At 47.1% G+C, this 22,870-nt stretch overlaps 1 protein-coding gene across 2 annotated transcripts in view; it reads right to left on the bottom strand.

Annotated features, from left to right (window-relative positions):
- The window catches only part of NUDT13 (nudix hydrolase 13), a 249,504-nt gene that overhangs the window by 874 nt on the left and 225,760 nt on the right, over positions 1-22,870 (bottom strand). For both annotated transcript variants that reach the window (XM_063961478.1, XM_063961477.1), the window contains 2 exons: positions 17,918-18,029; positions 1,854-2,002 (listed from right to left, as the gene is read on the bottom strand). In XM_063961478.1, the coding sequence (XP_063817548.1) occupies positions 1,854-2,002; positions 17,918-18,029 (261 nt within the window). The remainder of the gene's footprint in view (positions 1-1,853; positions 2,003-17,917; positions 18,030-22,870) is intronic.

The following is a 22,870-nucleotide window of genomic DNA, read 5'->3' on the forward strand; positions in this document are numbered from 1 at the left end:
CAAATCTTCAATGTGTAGTAAGTAGGAGGATCTGTGGTTTCACTATATATCATTGTGAGAAGTAAAATCATTCTTTCTCACATTTTAGGGGGTATTTCTATCCAAAAAGCAGTATAGTATCGCATTTGTTATTCATAGTGGTAAAAAGGCACATACAAGCCAATAAACAAATGTCACATCAAGGCTTAAAACCACTTTAGATGAAAGAATAAATTCATTTCAGAGAATACAAAGTCTTCCGACAGTCTTATTTATATTTTTCTAATTAATTGCAGGTAAAACTCAAATATATAGACAGCACATATGCCTCCACAAGCTGTGCAACATTTCATAGACATAAAGGACTAAGGCAGGGGTGGGGAACCTTTGGCCCTTCAGCTGTTGTTGAACTACACATACCAGCATGCCTTGCTACAGCTTTGTTATTTGCCCATGCTAAAATTGTTGCAGGGCATGCTGGGACGTGTAGTTCAACAACAGCTGGAGGGCCGAAGGTTCCCCATCCCTGGACTAAGGGGTCTATTCATGAAGGAGTGAAAAGTGTGGAGAAGTGACCAGTGGAGAAGTTGCTAATGGCAACCAATCAGCATTGAAGTAACATTTCTAATTTGCATACTATACAATTGTACGGAGCAGCTGATTGGTTGCCATTGGCAACTTCTCCACAGGCTCACTTATCCACTCTTTTCACTGCTTTTTGAATAGACCCCTAAAGGTCCTTACACACTAGATGTCGTCATCTAGTGTTTCCCGTGCCGAGCTGGGCGGTCGGCGGCCTCCCGTACACATTGAGCGATATGACCACTCATATCGCTCAGTGACATCTCGCAGCCACCGGCCGTGCATGTAGCTCCTGGACGACAGTCCAGATCGAGCTTGCATGCACTGCCGACAGGGACGATCGTTGCAGACCGGCGGGGCCGCGCATCGACCGTCGCTGGCGGGATACACACTGGCCCAAAAAATGAGCGAGGTTGCTCAGGAAGGGTGAAAATGAGCGAGGTCGCTCTTTTTATCGGCAAGTGTGTATGGGCCTTAAGAGTACCAGCTAGAGTAGACAGTATAACTGACAATTACATTCTTAAGGTGCCCATACACTGGCTGACTTTAAAACTATGTTATCTCATCAACGGGTGTAGTACGGGTGACCGGCGGTCTCCTGACCGCCGGTCACCTTACCGACGCCGGGATCCCGGGAGCATACCGACGCCGGGATCCCGGCGGGGAGGGGCGAGTGCAGCAAGCCCCTTGCGGGCTCGCTGCGCTCGCCACGCTGCGGGCTCGGTGGCGACCTGCGGTCGCCACGGGTTCTATTCCCACTCTATGGGTGTCGTGGACACCCACGAGTGGAAATAGTCTCCCTGTTGGTCGGCATGCCGACCATCGGGATAGTGAGCCGTCGGGCTCACGGAGGAGGTCATGTGACTGTCGGTCAGCCGACCGGCGGTCACATGACTACCACCCCTCATCAACGATTTTCCTTGAACTCCCCGGCAGTACCCGGCAGTCCTGGACAAATGATTTTGTGCATACACATAACATATATCTTAAGATAGATTTTAAGATATGAGGAGTGGCCACATACAGAAGCATGATAGCTTCAGATCTTTCCCATACATCAAATGGCCCACGGGAACGCGCATCGAATTGTTATCGTTCATAGACACTGAGCGATCTGCACTATTATGAATGATTTGTTGTTCCGATCAGTCGGAAATGGCCAAATCGCTCATAATATTGTCTACTGCATGGGCACCTTTACACTATGGACTTCTCAGAGAGGCACAAACACTCTTTAGTGGGCAGATCCACAACATCCCCTAAACCAATCGCCTAATGCAGGTAATGCTCACCTCTTCATCCTTCGCTGTGGCGTGACATGCCACCATTAGTGAGCTGATAGGGAATGGCCAGTGCTGGGATCCAGAATATCTGAGAGCATCCACTACCAGCCCAACTTCTTCTGCTACCTCCCTCCGTACTGCCTCCTCCACTGTCTCACCTTCAATGTAACATTTGTTGGATATGAACAGGAGAAACAAAAGGACACAATTTGTTGTGTGCAGGAAAAATGCCATCTCTGCATATTTAAGAGATATTATATACACATGGACATTATATGCAAGCATTTAATTCTACTTGTCAAAGCAAATTAAACGCATAGTGCAGGCAGTTACATTTAAAATGTAATATATTTTATAGACCTGTATAGACACATTATCTAAAAGTATGTGCATCATGAGCCTAACACCTTCCCCCTTCTCCCCCACCTCCGCCATATCACCTCTCTGGAGGGCTGGCAAATTTTCGTTCTTGATCTCGGCAGTCGGGATCCCGGTGCTGGGATATTGATCAATGTCGGGATCCCAGTGCCGGCATTCTGAGTAGTGTCGGGAGTCCGGAATCGGTATTTCAATTGCCGGTATGCTGACCGGATCCAGCTTCACATTTTTAAACACTGACAGTGGAATTCTGATGCATTACATGCACTTAGGTTGTATTAACTTACATTTTTATCATACTGAAGGCTGCACAGAAGATATTTCTTATCTCATGGTAAACACGTCTGGAAATGCACACTTGTATCTAAGCTTTAACCAGTATTTACAGGCAATAGAGGCGATGTATAGATTACAGAACAGTATATACAAAACAATAACTAGGCAAATGTATAAATGCACTGTGTTACTGTGCCTGGTTTTCATACTGTAGATATATAATAAAACTAATGATTAAAAACAAATGCCTATATCAACAATACCGCTTTTATGACATGATATAGCTGCTGTGATATAGTAGAGATGACTGTTATAAAATTCTGAATCAAAATTGATCTTCAAATACTTTTTCTCTTTAATCTAAATTAGTCCATCAATGGAACAATGCTAACAATTATAAATATATTGTATATGTTTTCTACTGCTAAGTGACATTCCATTCCAAACACGATATGGTAACTAGTAGGTTAATGAATCCAGAAACACATACTGTAAGTATCCTGGTATCACTCATCTAGCAGTAGGATAAGGTTATTCAGAATGCTAAACAATTTGTTGTGAATTCATTCTGAAGGTCAAGTTTGGTTTCAATAGAAAGATCAGTAAAATGTTTATCTAATTTTAATTAATTATACTGCATAATTATGCTATAAAAAATTAACTATCCAGATAAGATTGTATCAATCCATCGTTGTCACTCTGCCAGTGTCACAGCATATGGAGTGAGGAAAGTTGCTGCATTTGCTGAAAACATTTCCATTGCATCTGAAGAACCTGATTTTTCTTTTTATTTCTTACCATTATGGCAACTCAGACAACTCATGTGCAATGTGTAAACTGCAAATATTCTATAGCAGTGGTTCTCAAATTCGGTCCTCAGGACCACACACAGTTCATGTTTTCCAGGTCACCTGTGGATCTTTGAAATGTGACAGTTGGTCATATTCCTGTTCCCATCTAGGTGACATGAAAAAAATGAACTATATGGAGTCGTGAGGACAGTTTGAGAACCACTGTTCTATAGAACGCTGAGACAACAGGCAGATAACAGAACATGCCCATTTCATACTAATACCCCTTTTCTCTGACGTCCTAGTGGATGCTGGGGACTCCGTAAGGACCATGGGGAATAGCGGCTCCGCAGGAGACTGGGCACAAAAGTAAAGCTTTAGAACTACCTGGTGTGCACTGGCTCCTCCCCCTATGACCCTCCTCCAAGCCTCAGTTAGATTTTTGTGCCCGAACGAGAAGGGTGCACACTAGGTGGCTCTCCTGAGCTGCTTAGTGAAAAGTTTAGTTTTAGGTTTTTTAGGTTCAGTGAGACCTGCTGGCAACAGGCTCACTGCATCGAGGGACTAAGGGGAGAAGAAGCGAACTCACCTGCGTGCAGAGTGGATTGGGCTTCTTAGGCTACTGGACATTAGCTCCAGAGGGACCGATCACAGGTCCAGCCATGGATAAGTCCCAGAGCCGCGCCGCCGGCCCCCTTACAGAGCCAGAAGACAGAAGAGGTCCGGAAAATCGGCGGCAGAAGACGTCCTGTCTTCAACAAGGTAGCGCACAGCACTGCAGCTGTGCGCCATTGCTCTCAGCACACTCCACACTCCGGTCACTGAGGGTGCAGGGCGCTGGGGGGGGGGCGCCCTGAGACGCAATAAAAACACCTTGGATGGCAAAAAATGCATCACATATAGCTCCTGGGCTATATGGATGAATTTAACCCCTGCCAGAATATCCAGAAAAACGGGAGATAAGGCCGCCGAGAAGGGGGCAGAGCCTATCTCCTCAGCACACTGGCGCCATTTTCCCTCACAGCTCCGTTGGAGGGAAGCTCCCTGGCTCTCCCCTGCAGTCACTACACTACAGAAAGGGTTAAAAAAGAGAGGGGGGCACTAATTACACGCAGTATTAAAAATACAGCAGCTATAAGGGGAAAAACACTTATATAAGGTTATCCCTGTATATATATATAGCGCTCTGGTGTGTGCTGGCAAACTCTCCCTCTGTCTCCCCAAAGGGCTAGTGGGGTCCTGTCCTCTATCAGAGCATTCCCTATGTGTGTGCTGTGTGTCGGTACGTTTGTGTCGACATGTATGAGGAGAAAAATGATGTGGAGACGGAGCAGATTGCCTGTAATAGTGATGTCACCCCCTAGGGGGTCGACACCTGAGTGGATGAACTGTTGGAAGGAATTACGTGACAGTGTCAGCTCTGTATAATAGACAGTGGTTGACATGAGACAGCCGGCTACTCAGCTTGTGCCTGTCCAGACGTCTCATAGGCCGTCAGGGGCTCTAAAGCGCCCGTTACCTCAGATGGCAGATATAGACGCCGACACGGATACTGACTCCAGTGTCGACGGTGAAGAGACAAATGTGACTTCCAGTAGGGCCACACGTTACATGATTGAGGCAATGAAAAATGTTTTACACATTTCTGATAATACGAGTACCACCAAAAAGGGGTATTATGTTCGGTGAGGAAAAACTACCTGTAGTTTTCCTGATTTTGAGAAATTAAATGAGATGTGTGATGATGCGTGGGTTTCCCCCGATAACAACTGCTAATTTCTAAAATGTTATTGGCATTATATCCTTTCCCGCCAGAGGTTAGGGTGCGTTGGGAAACACCCCCTAGGGTGGATAAAGCGCTCACATGCTTGTAAGAACAAGGGCTCTACCCTCTCCTGAGATGGCCGCCCTTAAGGATCCTGCTGATAGAAAGCAGGAGGGTGTCCTAAAATGTATTTACACACATACTGGTGTTATACTGCGACCAGCAATCGCCTCAGCCTGGATGTGCAGTGCTGGGTTGGCGTGGTCGGATTCCCTGACTGAAAATATTGATACCCTAGATAGGGACAGTATATTATTGCCTATAGAGCATTTAAAAGATGCATTTCTATATATGCGTGATGCACAGCGGAATATTTGCCGACTGGCATCAAGTCTAAGTGCGTTGTCCATTTCTGCCAGTAGAGGGTTATGGACACGACAGTGGTCAGGTGATGCGGATTCCAAACGGCATTTGGAAGTATTGCCTTATTAAAGGGAGGAGTTATTTGGGGTCGGTCTTTCAGACCTAGTGGCCACGGCAACAGTTGGGAAATCCACGTTTGTACCCCAGGTCGCCTCTCAACATAAGAAGACGCCGTATTATCAGGCGCAGTCTTTTCGTGGGCAAGCGGGCAAAAGGTTCCTCATTTCTGCCCCGTGACAGAGGGAGAGGAAAAAGGCTGCAGAAATCAGCCAGTTCCCAGGAACAGAAGCCCTCTCCCGCCTCTGCCAAGCCCTCAGTATGACGCTGGGGCTTTACAAGCAGAATCAGGCACGGTGGGGGCCCGTCTCAATGAATTTCAGCGCGCAGTGGGCTCACTCGCAAGTAGACCCCTGGATCCTTCAGGTGATATCTCAGGGGTACAAATTGGAATTCGAGACGTCTCCCCCTCGCCGTTTCCTAAAGTCGGCTTTACCGATGTCTCCTTCTGACAGGGAGGCAGTTTTGGAAGCCATTCACAAGCTGTATTCCCAGCAGGTGATAATCAAGGTACCCCTCCTGCAACAGGGAACGGGGTATTATTCCACACTGTTGTGGTACCGAAGCCGGACGGCTCGGTGAGACCGATTCTAAATCTAAAATCTTGAACACTTACATACGGAGGTTCAAATTCAAGATTGAGTCACTCAGAGCAGTGATTGCGAACCTGGAAGAAGGGGACTACATGATGTCTCGGGACATCAAGGATGCTTACCTTCATGTCCCAATTTACCCTTCTCACCAAGGGTACCTCAGGTTTATGGTACAGAACTGTCACTATCAGTTTCAGACGCTGCCGTATGGATGGTCCACGGCACCCCGGGTCTTTACCAAGGTAATGGCCGAAATGATGATACTCCTTCGAAGGAAGGGAATTTTAGTTATCCCTTACTTGGACGATTCCCTGATAAGGTTAAGATCCAGGGAACAGTTGGAGGTCGGTGTAGCACTATCTCAGGTAGTGTTGCGGCAGCACGATTGGATTCTCAATATTCCAAAATCGCAGCTGATTCCGACGACTTGTCGTCTGTTCCTAGGGATGATCCTGGACACAGTCCAGAAAAAGGTGTTTCTCCCGGAGGAGAAAGTCAGGGAGTTATCCGAGCTAGTCGGGAACCTCCTATAACCGAGCCAAGTCTCAGTACATCAATGAAAGGGTTCTGGGAAAAATGGTGGGTTCCTACGAAGCAATCCCATTCGGCAGATTCCACGCAAGAACTTTCCAGTGGGACCTGCTGGACAAATGGTCCGGGTCGCATCTTCAGATGCATCAGCGGATAACCCTGTCACCAAGCACAAGGGTGTCTCTCCTGTGGTGGTTGCAGAGTGCTCATCTTCTAGAGGGCCGCAGATTCGACATTCAGGACTGGGTCCTGGTGACCACGGATGCCAGCCTGCGAGGCTGGGGAGCAGTCACACAGGGAAGGAATTTCCAGAGCTTATGGTCAAGCCTGGAGACATCACTTCACATAAATATCCTGAAGCTAAGGGCCATTTACAATGCTCTAAGCTCAGCAAGACCTCTGCTTCAAGGTCACCCGGAGTTGATCCATTCGGACAACATCACGGCAGTCACCCACGTAAACAGACAGGGTGACACAAGAAGCAGGAGGGCAATGGCAGAAGCTGCAAGGATTCTTCGCTGGGCGGAAAATCATGTGATAGCACTGTCAGCAAGTGGGGACTTCACCCAGAAGTCTTCCACATGTTTATAAAACTCGACAAGTATTGCGCCGGGTCAAGGGACCCTCCGGCAATAGCTGTAGACGCTCTGGTAACACAGTGTGTGTACCAGTCAGTGTATGTTTTCCCTCCTCTGCCTCTCATACCCAAGGTACTGAGAATTATAAGATGGAGAGGAGTAAGCACTATATTCGGGCTCCGGATTGGCCAAGAAGGACTTGGTAACCGGAACTTCAAGAGATGCTCACGGAGGATCCGTGGCCTCTACCTCTAAGAAGGGACCTGCTCCAGCAAGGACCCTGTCTGTTCCAAGACTTACCGCGACTGCGTTTGACGGCATGGCGGTTGAACGCCGGATCCTGAAGGAGAAAGGCATTCCGGATGAAGTCATTCCTATCCTGATCAAAGCCAGGAAAGATATAACCGCAAAACATTATCACCGCATTTGGCGAAAATATGTTGCGTGGTGCGAGGCCAGTAAGGCCTCGACGGAGGAATTTTCAACTAGGTCGATTCCTTCATTTCCTGCAAACAGGAGTGTCTATGGGCCTGAAATGGGGGTCCATTAAGGTTCAAATTTCGGCCCTGTCAATTTTCTTCCAAAAAGAACTAGCTTCAGTCCCTGAAGTTCAGACGTTTGTGAAAGGGGTACTGTATATACAGCCTCCTTTTGTGCCTCCAGTGGCACCTTGGGATCTAAATGTAGTTTTTTGGGTTCCAAAAGACACATTGGTTTGAACCACTTAAATATGTGGAGTTAAAATATCTCACATGGAAAGTGGTCATGCTGTTGGCCCTGGCCTGGGCCAGGTGCGTGTCAGAATTGGCGGCTTCATCCTGTAAAAGCCCTCATCTGATTTTCCATTCGGACAGGGCGGAATTGAGGACTTGTCCTCAGTTTCTCCCTAAGGTGGTTTTCAGCGTTTCACCTGAATCAACCTATTGTGGTGCCTGCGGCTACTAGGGACTTGGAGGACTCCAAGTTGCTAGACGTTGTCAGGGCCCTGGAAATATAGGTTTCCAGGACGGCTGGAGTCAGAAAATCTGACTCGTTGTTTATTCTGTATGCACCCAACAAGCTGGGTGCTCCTGCTTCTAAGCAGACTATTGCTCGTTGGATTTGTAGTACAATTCAGCTTGCACATTCTGTGGCAGGCCTGCCACAGACAAAATCTGTAAAAGCCCATTCCACAAGGAAGGTGGGCTCATCTTGGGCGGCTGCCCGAGGGGTCTCGGCTTTACAACTTTGCCGAGCAGCTACTTGGTCAGGAGCAAATACGTTTGTAAAATTCTACAAATTTGATACCCTGGCTGAGGAGGACCTGGAGTTCTCTCATTTGGTGCTGCAGAGTCATCCGCACTCTCCCGCCCGTTTAGGAGCTTTGGTATAATCCCCATGGTCCTTACGGAGTCCCCAGCATCCACTAGGACGTCAGAGAAAATAAGAATTTACTTACCGATAATTCTATTTCTCGTAGTCCGTAGTGGATGCTGGGCGCCCATCCCAAGTGCGGATTGTCTGCAATACTGGTACATAGTTATTGTTACCAAAAAAAAAAAAAAAATCGGGTTATTGCTGTAGTGAGCCATCTTTTCTAGAGGCTCCTCTGTTATCATGCTGTTAACTGGGTTTAGATCACAAGTTATATGGTGTGATTGGTGTGGCTGGTATGAGTCTTACCCGGGATTCAAAATCCTTCCTTATTGTGTACGCTCGTCCGGGCACAGTATCCTAACTGAGGCTTGGAGGAGGGTCATAGGGGGAGGAGCCAGTGCACACCAGGTAGTTCTAAAGCTTTACTTTTGTGCCCAGTCTCCTGCGGAGCCGCTATTCCCCATGGTCCTTACTGAGTCCCCAGCATCCACTACGGACTACGAGAAATAGAATTATCGGTAAGTAAATTCTTATTTTCCACTAGCGTAGCAGGGGTCGCAGCCGTGTCGCCTGACACGGCTGCGACCCGTGCTACAGCCCCCTGCAGACAGCGCTCACCAACCCGGCAATTGCCGGGTTGGTGACGCGCTAGTGACGCGGCAGGGGCTGCGCTGGGAGATCACATGATCTCCCAGCGCCGCCCTCCCTATGCACTGTGAACGGGAGCCGTGTCGCCTCGACACGGCTCCCGTTCACACTAGACAGCTAGCCGGGTTGAACACGTGTTCAACCCGGCTAGCTACCAGGGTAGGATTCCCGGATTACTTGATCCGGGAATTTGCCGGGGGACCCGTTTCCACTAGGGAAAAACACGAGTAAATGCGCGCCCCCGCGCATTTACCCGTGTTTAAAAAAGCTAGTAGAAAAGGGGTATTAAAACAAACCAAGCATTTTATAGAACGCCCATCCATTTTATAGATTGCCTCTGCATTGTATAACGCCAGAATTTTTCACTTTGTCTCTGACATACACAATATTAAAGACCATGGCCCTCATTTCGAGTTGTTCGCTCGCAAGCTGCTTTTAGCAGCTTTGCACACGCTAAGCCGCCACCTACTGGGAGTGAATCTTAGCATAGTAAAATTGCGAACGAAAGATTCTCAAAATTGCGATTACACACCTCTTAGCAGTTTCTGAGTAGCTTCAAACTTACTCGGCATCTGCGATCAGTTCAGTGCTTGTCGTTCCTGGTTTGACGTCACAAACACACCCAGCGTTCGCCCAGACACTCCTCCGTTTCTTCAGCCACGTTTTTCCCAGAAACGGTAGCGTTTTTTCGCACACACCCATAAAACGGCCTGTTTCCGCCCAGAAACACCCACTTCACATTACGATCACCAGAACGAAGAAAAATCCGTGAGTAAAATTCCTAACTGCATAGCAAATTTACTTGGCGCAGTCGCACTGCGGACATTGCGCATGCGCGACTAATCGCTCCGTTGCGAAAAAAAATAAGATTTTACTTACCGATAAATCTATTTCTCGTAGTCCGTAGTGGATGCTGGGACTCCGTAAGGACCATGGGGAATAGCGGCTCCGAAGGAGACAGGGCACAAGAATAAAAGCTTTAGGATCAGGTGGTGTGCACTGGCTCCTCCCCCTATGACCCTCCTCCAAGCCTCAGTTAGGATACTGTGCCCGGACGAGCGTACATAATAAGGAAGGATATTGAATCCCGGGTAAGACTCATACCAGCCACACCAATCACACCGTACAACTCGTGATCTGAACCCAGTTAACAGTATGATAGAACGAAAAAGAGCCTCTGAAAGATGGCTCCCAACAATAATAACCCGAATTTTTGTAACAATAACTATATACAAGTATTGCAGACAATCCGCACTTGGGATGGGCGCCCAGCATCCACTACGGACTACGAGAAATAGAATTATCGGTAAGTAAAATCTTATTTTCTCTGACGTCCTAGTGGATGCTGGGACTCCGTAAGGACCATGGGGATTATACCAAAGCTCCCAAACGGGCGGGAGAGTGCGGATGACTCTGCAGCACCGAATGAGAGAACTCCAGGTCCTCCTCAGCCAGGGTATCAAATTTGTAGAATTTAGCAAACGTGTTTGCCCCTGACCAAGTAGCTGCTCGGCAAAGTTGTAAAGCCGAGACCCCTCGGGCAGCCGCCCAAGATGAACCCACTTTCCTTGTGGAATGGGCTTTTACCGATTTTGGCTGTGGCAGGCCTGCCACCGAATGTGCAAGCTGAATTGTACTACAAATCCAACGAGCAATCGTCTGCTTAGAAGCAGGAGCACCTAATTTGTTGGGTGCATACAGGATAAACAGCGAGTCAGATTTTCTGACTCCAGCCGTCCTGGAAACATATATTTTCAGGGCCCTGACCACGTCAAGCAACTTGGAGTCCTCCAAGTCCTTAGTAGCCGCAGGTACCACAATAGGTTGGTTCATGTGAAATGCAGAAACCACCTTAGGTAGAAATTGAGGACGAGTCCTCAATTCTGCCCTGTCAGAATGAAATATTAAGTAAGGGCTTTTATACGATAAAGCCGCCAATTCTGACACACGCCTGGCTGAAGCCAGGGCTAACAGCATCGTCACCTTCCATGTGAGATATTTTAAGTCCACAGTGGTGAGTGGTTCAAACCAATGTGACTTTAGGAAACTCAACACAACATTGAGATCCCAAGGTGCCACTGGGGGCACAAAAGGAGGCTGTATATGCAGTACCCCTTTTACAAATGTCTGAACTTCAGGTACTGAAGCCAGTTCTTTTTGGAAGAAAATCGACAGGGCCGAAATTTGAACCTTAATGGACCCTAATTTTAGGCCCATAGACAGTCCTGTTTGCAGGAAATGGAGGAAACGACCCAGTTGAAATTCCTCTGTAGGGGCCTTCCTGGCCTCACACCACGCAACATATTTTTGCCAAATGCGGTGATAATGTTTTGCGGTTACATCCTTCCTGGCCTTGACCAGGGTAGGGATGACTTCATCTGGAATGCCTTTTTCCTTCAGGATCCGGCGTTCAACCGCCACGCCGTCAAACGCAGCCGCGGTAAGTCTTGGAACAGACAAGGCCCCTGCTGGAGCAGGTCCTTTCTTAGAGGTAGAGGCCATGGTTCGTCCGTGAGCATCTCCTGAAGTTCCGGATACCAAGTCCTTCTCGGCCAATCCGGGACCACGAGTATAGTTCTTACTCCTCTCCTTCTTATGATTCTCAGTACTTTTGGTATGAGAGGCAGAGGAGGGAACACATACACTGACTGGTACACCCACGGTGTTACCAGAGCGTCCACCGCTATTGCCTGAGGGTCCCTTGACCTGGCGCAATATCTGTCTAGTTTTTTGTTTAGACGGGACGCCATCATGTCCACCTTTGGTTTTTCCCAACGGTTCACAATCATGTGGAAGACTTCTGGATGAAGTCCCCACTCCCCCGGGTGAAGGTCGTGTCTGCTGAGGAAGTCTGCTTCCCAGTTGTCCACTCCCGGAATGAACACTGCTGACAGTGCTATCACATGATTTTCCGCCCAGCGAAGAATCCTTGCAGCTTCTGCCATTGCCCTCCTGCTTCTCGTGCCGCCCTGTCTGTTTACGTGGGCGACTGACGTGATGTTGTCCGATTGGATCAATACCGCCTGACCCTGAAGCAGGGGTTTCGCTTGACTTAGGGCATTGTAAATGGCCCGTAGTTCCAGAATGTTTATATGAAGAGATGTTTCCATGCTTGACCACAAGCCCTGGAAGTTTCTTCCCTGTGTGACTGCTCCCCAGCCTCTCAGGCTTGCATCCGTGGTCACCAGGATCCAATCCTGAATGCCGAATCTGCGGCCCTCTAGAAGATGAGAACTCTGCAACCACCACAGGAGGGACACCCTTGTCTTTGGTGACAGGGTTATCCGCTGCTGCATCTGAAGATGCGATCCGGACCATTTGTCCAGTAGATCCCACTGAAACGTTCTTGCATGGAATCTTCCGAATGGAATTGCTTCGTAAGAAGCCACCATTTTTCCCAGGACCCTAGTGCACTGATGCACTGACACCTGGCCTGGTTTTAGGAGGTTCCTGACTAGCTCGGATAACTCCTTGGCCTTCTCCTCCGGGAGAAACACCTTCTTCTGGACTGTGTCCAGAATCATTCCTAGGAACAGAAGACGTGTCGTTGGAATCAGCTGCGATTTTGGAATATTTAGGATCCACCCGTGCTGACGTAACACTACCTGAGATAGTGCTACTCCGACTTCTAACTGTTCCCTGGACCTTGCCCTTATCAGGAGATCGTCCAAGTAAGGGATAATTAAAATGCCTTTTCTTCGAAGAAGAATCATCATTTCGGCCATTACCTTGGTAAAGACCCGAGGTGCCGTGGACAACCCAAACGGCAGCGTCTGAAACTGATAATGACAGTCTTGTACTACAAACCTGAGATACCCTTGGTGAGAAGGGTAGATTGGGACGTGGAGATAAGCATCTTTGATGTCCAGAGACACCATATAGTCCCCTTCTTCCAGGTTCGCTATCACCGCTCTGAGTGACTCCATCTTGAATTTGAACCTTTTTATGTAAGTGTTCAAGGATTTCAGATTTAAAATTGGTCTCACCGAGCCGTCCGGCTTCGGTACCACAAACAGCGTGGAATAATACCCCTTTCCTTGTTGTAGGAGGGGTACCTTGATTATCACCTGCTGGGAATACAGCTTGTGAATGGCTTCCAGAACTGCCTCCCTGTCGGAGGGAGACTTTGGCAGAGCAGACTTCAGGAACCGGCGAGGGGGAAACGCCTCGAATTCCAGTTTGTACCCCTGCGATACTACCTGTAGAATCCAGGGATCCACTTGCGAGTGAGCCCACTGCGCGTTGAAATTCTTGAGACGGGCCCCCACCAAGTCTGAGTCTGCTTGTAAAGCCCCAGCGTCATGCTGAAGACTTGGCAGAAGCAGGGGAAGGCTTCTGGTCCTGGGAAGCGGCTGCATGGTGCAGTCTTTTTCCCCTTCCTCTGCCCCGGGGCAGAAAAGAATGGCCTTTTGCTCGCTTGTATTTATGGGAACGAAAGGACTGAGTTTGAAAAGACGGTGTCTTTTTCTGCTGATGTGAAGTGACCTGGGGTAAGAAGGTGGACTTTCCAGCCGTTGCTGTGGCCACCAGGTCCGAAAGACCAGCCCCAAATAACTCCTCCCCTTTATACGGCAATACTTCCATATGTCGTTTGGAATCCGCATCCCCTGATCACTGACGCGTCCATAACGTTCTTCTGGCAGAGATGGACATAGCACTTACTCTTGATGCCAGGGTGCAAATATCCCTCTGTGCATCACGCATATATAGTAATGCATCCTTCAAATGCTCTATAGTTAACAATATATTGTCCCTATCCAGGGTATCAATATTTTCAGTCAGGGAATCCGACCACGCGACTCCAGCACTGCACATCCAGGCTGAAGCGATTGCTGGTCGCAGTATAACACCAGTATGTGTGTATATACTTTTTAGGATATTTTCCAGCCTTCTATCAGCTGGTTCTTTGAGGGTGGCCGTATCAGGAGACGGTAACGCTACTTGTTTAGATAAACGTGTGAGCGCCTTATCTACCCTAGGGGGTGTTTCCCAACGTGTCCTAACCTCTGATGGGAAAGGATATAGTGCCAATAATTTATTAGAAATTAGCAGTTTTTTGTCGGGAGAAACCCACGCTTTATCACATACCTCATTCAATTCATCTGACTCAGGAAAAACTATTGGTAGTTTTTTCACCCCCCACATAATACCCTTCTTAGTGGTATTTGTAGTGTCAGAAATGTGCAATGCTTCCTTCATTGCCGTGATCATGTAACGTGTGGCCCTACTGGACATTACGTTCGACTCATCACCGTCGACACTAGACTCAGTATCTGTGTCTGGGTCTGTGTCGACCCACTGAGGTAACGGGCGTTTTAGGGCCCCTGACGGTGTCTGAGACGCCTGGACAGGCACTAATTGATTTGCCGGCTGTCTCATGTCGTCAACAGTTTTTTGCAAAGTGCTGACATTATCACTTAATTGTTTGAACACGATCATCCAGTCAGGTGTCGACTCCCTAGGGGGTGACATCACTAACGCAGGCAATTGCTCCACCTCCACATCATTTTCCTCCTCATACATGTCGACACACACGTACCGTCACACAGCACACACACCGGGAATGCTCTGATAGAGGACAGGACCCCACGAGCCCTTTGGAGAGACAGAGGGAGAGTCTGCCAGCACACACCCAGCGCTATATATATATATATACAGGGATAACCTTATATAAGTGTTATTCCCTTATAGCTGCTGTTTATATTGTCATTTGCTGCCAATAGTGCCCCCCCTTCTCTTTTTTACCCTGATTTTGAAGCAGGACTGCAGGGGAGAGTCAGGGAGCCGTCCTTCCAGCGGAACTGTGAGGGAAAATGGCGCTTGTGTGCTGAGGAGATAGGCTCCGCCCCTTCACGACGTCCTTATCTCCCGCTCTTTTGTGTAAAAATGGCAGGGGTTAAAATACATCCATATAGCCCAGGAGCTATATGTGATGTATTCTTTTGCCACCTAAGGTATTATCATTTATATTGCGTCTCAGGGCGCTCCCCCCCTAGCGCCCTGCACCCTCAGTGACCGGAGTGTGAAGTGTGCTGAGAGCAATGGCGCACAGCTGTGGTGCTGTGCGCTACCTTAGTCTGAAGACAGGATTGTCTTCTGCCGCCGATTTCACCGGACCTCTTCGTCTCTTCTGGCTCTGTAAGGGGGACGGCGGCGCGGCTCCGGTGACCCATCCAGGCTGTACCTGTGATCGTCCCTCTGGAGCTAATGTCCAGTAGCCTAAGAAGCCCAATCCACTCTGCACGCAGGTGAGTTCGCTTCTTCTCCCCTTAGTCCCACGATGCAGTGAGCCTGTTGCCAGCAGGACTCACTGAAAATAAAAAAACCTAAATTAAACTTTTATTCTAAGCAGCTCAGGAGAGCCACCTAGCCTGCACCCTTCTCGTTCGGGCACAAAAATCTAACTGAGGCTTGGAGGAGGGTCATAGGGGGAGGAGCCAGTGCACACCACCTGATCCTAAAGCTTTTATTCTTGTGCCCTGTCTCCTGCGGAGCCGCTATTCCCCATGGTCCTTACGGAGTCCCAGCATCCACTAGGACGTCAGAGAAAAATAACGAGCGAACAACTCGGAATGACCCCCCATGTACAGTCATTAACAGGCTTATCTAATAAGACAATGGAAAAACCTAAAGAGTAGTACACACGGGGAGAGATGTGTGCTGAGCGATCTGTCACAGACCACTCAGCACACATCTCTCCACCTGCTCAGCACAGCACGATGTGTGCTGAGCGAGGTGGGGCTGCTCATTTCACCCAGCGGGTGAAATGAGCAATGTGCTAGATTGTACCTGCATGCAGGCTAATCTACCACCGGCAATAGCGACGTGCAGCTATCACTGTGGGGCATACACAAGAGAGATCCATGCTTAAAATCTAAGCAATCTAGTCAGATTGCTTAGATTTTAAGAACTGGTCTCTCCGTGTGTACCTCCCCTAAGTGAAAAGCTGTTTATCTGTGCACTTGGCAGTTTGCACATTTCAGTAAAAACAGGTTTAGGAGATGAATAAAGATGTATATAATAGAAAATAATAATAATAATAATAATGGGGGTCATTCCGAGTTGTTCGCTCGCAAGCTGCTTTTAGCAGCTTTGCACACGCTAAGCCGCCGCCTACTGGGAGTGAATCTTAGCTTATCAAAATTGCGAACGAAAGATTAGCAGAATTGCGAATAGACACTTCTTAGCAGTTTCTGAGTAGCTCCACACTTACTCGGCATCTGCGATCGGTTCAGTCAGTTTCGTTCCTGGTTTGACGTCACAAACACACCCAGCGTTCGCCCAGACACTCCTCCGTTTCTCCAGCCACTCCCGCGTTTTTCCCAGAAACGGTAGCGTTTTTTCACACACACCCATAAAACGGCCAGTTTCCGCCCAGAAACACCCACTTCCTGTCAATCACATTATGATCACCAGAACGAAGAAAAAACCTTGTAATGCCGTGAGTAAAATACCTAACTGCATAGCAAATTTACTTGGCGCAGTCGCACTGCGGACATTGCGCATGCGCATTAGCGACTAATCGCTCCGTTGTGACAAAAAAATAACGAGCGAACAACTCGGAATGACCCCCAATATCCACAGCCCTTGTATCCTGTGTCTCCATGCGGTTCTGCCCCAGTTTACAATTGCGCAAATTTGCTCTTACTGTATTCACACTGCGTGTGACTGCCACGTCCCCCCTCGCAAGTGTAGGGAGATGCAGTGTCACTGCAGCAAGTTAAGACTGTATTTGCTAAACGTATGATGGATGGCTTCTGCGGTACAATATTAAATGCAATAGTGTATATGGTTTTCAGACAAAGTTACAAGCAAGAAGCAATTCCAGAACTAATTATCAGGTTGGTCCATCGGTAGCTTGGGGAAGCTGACTAATAAGAGCATCCCAGGATATGTTGTGAGCAGATCGCTTGAAGCTTCCAACTAATCCTGGTTGCTCTCTTGGCCAGGAACGCATTATGGCTGCTGACTCCACTGCCTAATCCAGTGATGTGTGGTCAGTTGATATTATAAACATCTCCTTTGTATTATTCTAATCATTTTCATAGTGAAAACGCTGGAGTACACTGGAGTATGGCAGGTGAGACACTGCCTCCCCTACCTACCTTGTCCGCACATGTCTGATCAAACATCAACAAATTTCCAGTAGTATATACTGCTGCACCTGTGTATAATGCCCACATGAACACTCTGGTTCATATATGTGTTTGTAAATATGCCTCTGATACTAGCCAGTGCTTCCATAGCCATTTACCTCACCGCAGATCACTGGCCTAATCACATAAATATTCAAATGTGGCCTGGGGGTCTCCATCCCTTTAAGTTATAATTTTGTTAAAACAATTTGTATATGAAAATCCCACAGCTAAAATGGATACTGGCAGACTGCATTACGCACAGTAGCACTCAGCTTTGAAAACGCCCATAAGGGTTTACAAATGCTTCTCCAGCTCTTGTGGGACTCAGGTATTAAGGTTTTTTTGTCTGTATTGGATGTGACCACATTTACCCCTGAGTGTACTACCTTTTCTCTCCCAGGTCAATGAATCTATGCAGGCTAAGTGAGACAAACATATAACTAGCTTTTACAAAATGAGTATTTATGATTCATTGCGTAACTATTCTGCAGGTCCTAAATTCACCCAAGCTTTCTGTCCCATATGTAACATACACGTACCAATTTCACAGAAACCTGCAAGTGCTGTGTACATCCCAGCCGGGAAGCTTTCCTGATGGGCAAGCAAGCAACGGTTTCTGCTAGACACAAGTGTGATGACCACTGGAGACATCTAGTGCATTACAAAATACATGGTTAGGATCAGAAAAAGTTGTTCACAATCTGCACTGTAACATATATGAAAGGCCACCAATTTGTCTGAATAAGTTTCCAGCTATTTGGTCCTCATTATTTGACTTTACATTGTCACACTCCGCCCCGCATGTCAGGCTCGGCCCCACCGCACGAGTACAAAAGCATCGCACAGCGGCGATGCTTTTGTACTTGAAGAGTAACTCTCTACTAGCGCAGCTCCTGCGTGCTGGCAGGGAGTTACTCGTCGTTGTGATGGTCGCAGCGGCTGCGTGTAATGTCACGCAGCCGCTGTGGCCCGCCCCTGCATGGTCCGGGCACGCCTGCTTTGGCCGTACCGCGCCCTCAAAACGGCAGCCAAACGGCGCCGTGCCGCCCCCTCCCGCCCAGCGAAAGCCTCTGCCTGTTAATCAGACAGAGGCGATCGCTGGGCTATAACAGCTGTCGGCTGTCTGGCATGCGCCGGCGCACTGCGGAGCTGGTGCATGCTCACTTCTGACCTGATCGCTACGCTGCGATGAATGGCAGCGTGTGATCAGATCAGCATGAGCCCCCATGTGCACTGCAGGGGAGGCAGATATAACATGTGCAGAGAGAGATAGATTTGGGTGGGTTATTTTGTTTCTGTGCAGGGTAAATACTGACTGCTTTATTTTTACACTGCAATTTAGATTGCAGATTGAACACACCACACCCAAATCTAACTCTCTCTGCACATGTTATATCTGCCCCCCCTGCAGTGCAAATGGTTTTGCCCAACTGATAACAAATTTGCTGCTGCGATCAACTCTGAATTAGGCCCAATATAAACAACAAACCCAGGGTTGTACCACAGGCGCAGCGAGTGTAGCTACTATGGGGCCCAGAGCTGAGGGGTGCTGTCTTTCTAGTCTGTCCCATGTTTCTACTAGGTTTTTTGCCATTGGGCTGTACATGGGGCCCTTATAAATGTTGCTGTGGGGCCCAAAATGACTAACTACTCCCCTGAATGTTGTCAGAGTCCTGCACTGCAGTTTGTGGATCAGCCCATAGATGCAGATGTTAAGAAATGAGCCAAGCTAGGACATCACAGCCAACAAGAGGACTCAGATAATTGCTTGGTAAACCAGGCATTGTAAATGCATTTGTTATTACAATAAAGACCCCCGAAAAAGTGTCATATATCCGATGCCTGCTTTGCAATGTTGTTTTTAATGATCCCATTCATCCACATCACAGAACATTCTCTTATAACTAGCATTATTTGGAGCTTGTTATTCTGTTGATAGAACATATGAAATGCCCGAGGTCTCCAACTGATTTCTTTGTTTATTTAACACTGTATGAAGTCAGATGGATCTGAGAGTTTTACTGAATGCAAGGTACTTGCACCCTCCAGTCAGCTAGATATAGCTTAACACTAAGAGAAATGCATAAATGACTGTATGCATAATTACTCTATAAATAAGGAGGCTATCCAATTAGGTGCAAAAAAACATTGGGAGTGAAAAACTGATATTTTTGCAATTTGTCCCGATGTTCCTCCAATATTTTATTTTGGGCCATTTTGGGCCAATTCCCCCCCCCCCCCCCCCCCCCCCCCCTCAAAAAAAAAATTGTCAGTGAAACTTGTGTGTTTTTGCATTAGGCATGTGAAACAAAATCCCTGATAAATCACGGGTCGCTCTGGATTATCGGGGCTAATTGAATAGCCCCTGGTGACATAATTACCCGCAATCAAAGATCGCAGGTAACTGAATACTCCCCTGATACCACTTTCAGACAGAAAAGTCTGAAAGTCTCAGCAATTACCCGGCATTTCAATGCCTGGTAGTTTTGCCGGGACCTGCCTGACCCTCCTTTCACACAGACATGCAATTTGCCAGGTTTGGAGACAAGGGAATTTCAACCCGGGTCGACCCTTTCACACAGAAATAGGACCTGTGTGTTTCATGAAATTACCGGGTGGAACTGCTTCACCCGGTAATTTCACTTTCTGTCTGAAAGGGGTATAAGTAGTTTGATAAACTACCTATTGTGCATAGCCAAATACAGCACAATATAGCCTTACATGTAAATTACTTTATGAATAATAAGCACTACTGTTTGTATTAATTTGACAACACAAATATTTTCTAAATATATCAAATATGTATATTTTACATATACCAGGGTAACGCAGTTGATGTGGTTTATCTAGATTTTGCAAAAGCTTTCGACACAGTACCTCACAGGAGGCTGACTTTCAAATGAAGGGAGGTCAGTATAGGAGACACATGTACATGGGTGAGTAATTGGCTCGATAACAGGAAACAGCGAGTGGTGATTAATGTAGTGTTTTCCACCTGGGTTAAAGTAGTGGAATACCGCAGGGTTCTGTGCTGGGGTAACTATTGTTTAATATATTTATTAATGATTTAGGTGAAGGACTAGAAAGCACAGTGTACATTTTTGCAGACGATACTAAAATATGCAGGGTAATCAAGTCAGATGTGGATTCTCTTCAGAGCAATTAAAGTAAACTGGAGGTTTGGGCATTGAAATGGTGTATGAGGTTTAACGTGGAAAAATGTAAAGTTATGCACTGTGGGACTAAGAATAAACATGCAACCTACCAATTAAATTGGGAAAAATAGGGGATACTGTATTAGAAAAGGATTTGGGGGTGCTCATTGATAGTAGATTTAGCAGCAACACACAATGTCAAAGTGCAGCAACAAAGGCAAATAAGGTGTCAGCATGCATTAACCACTTGCCTGGCATGGTCGCATCAGATGCGACCATGCCTGCAAGTGCTCTATCTGACCTGGTCGCACAGGATGCGACCAGTCAGATACAGAGTGTTAAAAGGAGAATTGAGACAAGGGATGAGAGTGTAATCCTGTCACTGTATAAATCATTGGTACGGCAGCATCTTGAGTATTGTGTACAGTTCTGGGCACCACACTATAAAAGAGACATATTAGAACTTGAAAAAGTTCAGAGGCGAGCTACCAAATTGATTAAGGGGATGGAGATACTGGACTATGAGGAGAGGCTTTCTAGGTTAGATATGTTTACACTAGAAATGAGACGACTAAGAGGAGATATGATTACTATTTAAAAATATATAAAGGGGCAATATGCAGAGCTATCAGGTGAGTTGTTTACTAAGAGGCCTCTACACAAAATGCGCGGACACCCGTTAAGGCTTGAGGAGAGGAAATTTCGCACTCAGCGCAGGAAGGGATTCTTCACTGTAAGAGCAATAGGAATATGGAACACACTGCCAGAGAAGGTTGTAATGTCGGATTCAGTCAAAGCGTTTAAAAATGGGTTAGACAAATTCCTAATGGAATAAGATATAAGAGGGTATAGCATTTAACCTAAATAGATTAGGGAATACAATATCATTCAGGTTGAACTCAATGGACTATTAGTCTTTTTTCAACTTCACCGACTATGTTACTATGTTACTATGTATATTTATATATGACCCAATTGTATATGTACAAGAGTGATTTTGATACTGTTCATTTAAATACTGAGATACAGTTTACCACTCAGCTTTCATCATGTACTATTTTAAAAGTTTTCTGATTCAATACTCTTGTCTGCTTAAGCTGGGTACACACCAAATGATGTATACTCAGCCGATATGTTGCCATGGATCCTGGGTACGCTTTAGAACAAGTTAATGAAGGTTGGACGACATATTGTTCCACATTCATTAACATAGAACTAGGTTGCTGGCCTTATTATCCAATTGGCTGTGCAGCACATCTGTCCGGGCAATGTCACTAGCGACCGCGGGCATCAGCATATCGGTCATACACATTGAACGATATGTCTGATATGTCTTTTCCATTTGTACGGAATCGACATTATTGGGCCAATATTGTATCAGTGTGTACTCAGCATTAATCTGATAACACTTGCACAATGCAATAGCCTGGAGGACTAGTGGTAAGGAATGTGTGTGGAAATGGTCATGTCAGGAAAGGGCTGAACATATGAGAGTAAGGAGCTATTTGGTCCCCTTTTTATGCCTTGCACGCGTCACATACACTTTCATCCATGTTTAAAGCCAATTGTTTTGTTGCAAAACACAAATTAATTATTAGGCATCAATTTATTCCCAAAAAATCAGAAACAAGTCTGCCTTACATGGGAAAATAAAAGCTAAAACTAAATTGCTTAAACACTTTGGGGTATATTCAATAACTGTCGGAAGCTGCCGTGTTGTCGGAAAGACGGCAGCTTCCGACAGATTTCGGTTGAAAGGGGTTCCAACCTATTCATAAAATGCTTTTTCTTTCCGACAAGTTGGGAATTCCCGACTTGTCGGAAAACACGTGGAACGGCGGAATAGCCACGGATCCGCGTGCTTCCTTCGGGAATGGGGCCAAATCCGACAGGTTTTGGCCCCCTTTCCGACAAACTCAATCCGACTTGAAAACAAGTCGTATTGAGGTGAGGAGACGGGGAGCACTGCGGCAGGCTATGGTGATGAGAGGTACCTTGCCTGCCCGTCACCCGGCCAGGCACCTCTCTCCCTGCAGCGCCTCCCCCTGCTGCAGACATCACTAGTCTCCACTGCCGCAGATGCTGGCAGATCCCCCGGCCGCCCATCTCCCCCCGCCGCTGTCCATCTCCCCTCGCCGTCACCTCCCGCCCACCGCTGTCACCTACCCCTGCCGCCGCTGTCAGCGCACCAGTCAGTCACTGACAGCAGCGGCAGAACAGCACCCCGGGTACGCCCAAATCCAACAGTCGGAATTGGCTCAAATCCGACGTTCGGAATTGCCCGTCCATTGAATAGGGGTTGTAGAATCCATTCCGACAAATGCATGTCGGAATGGA

The sequence above is a fragment of the Pseudophryne corroboree genome, chromosome 3 (assembly GCF_028390025.1).
Source record: "Pseudophryne corroboree isolate aPseCor3 chromosome 3, aPseCor3.hap2, whole genome shotgun sequence".
NCBI classification, from domain to species: domain Eukaryota; kingdom Metazoa; phylum Chordata; class Amphibia; order Anura; family Myobatrachidae; genus Pseudophryne; species Pseudophryne corroboree.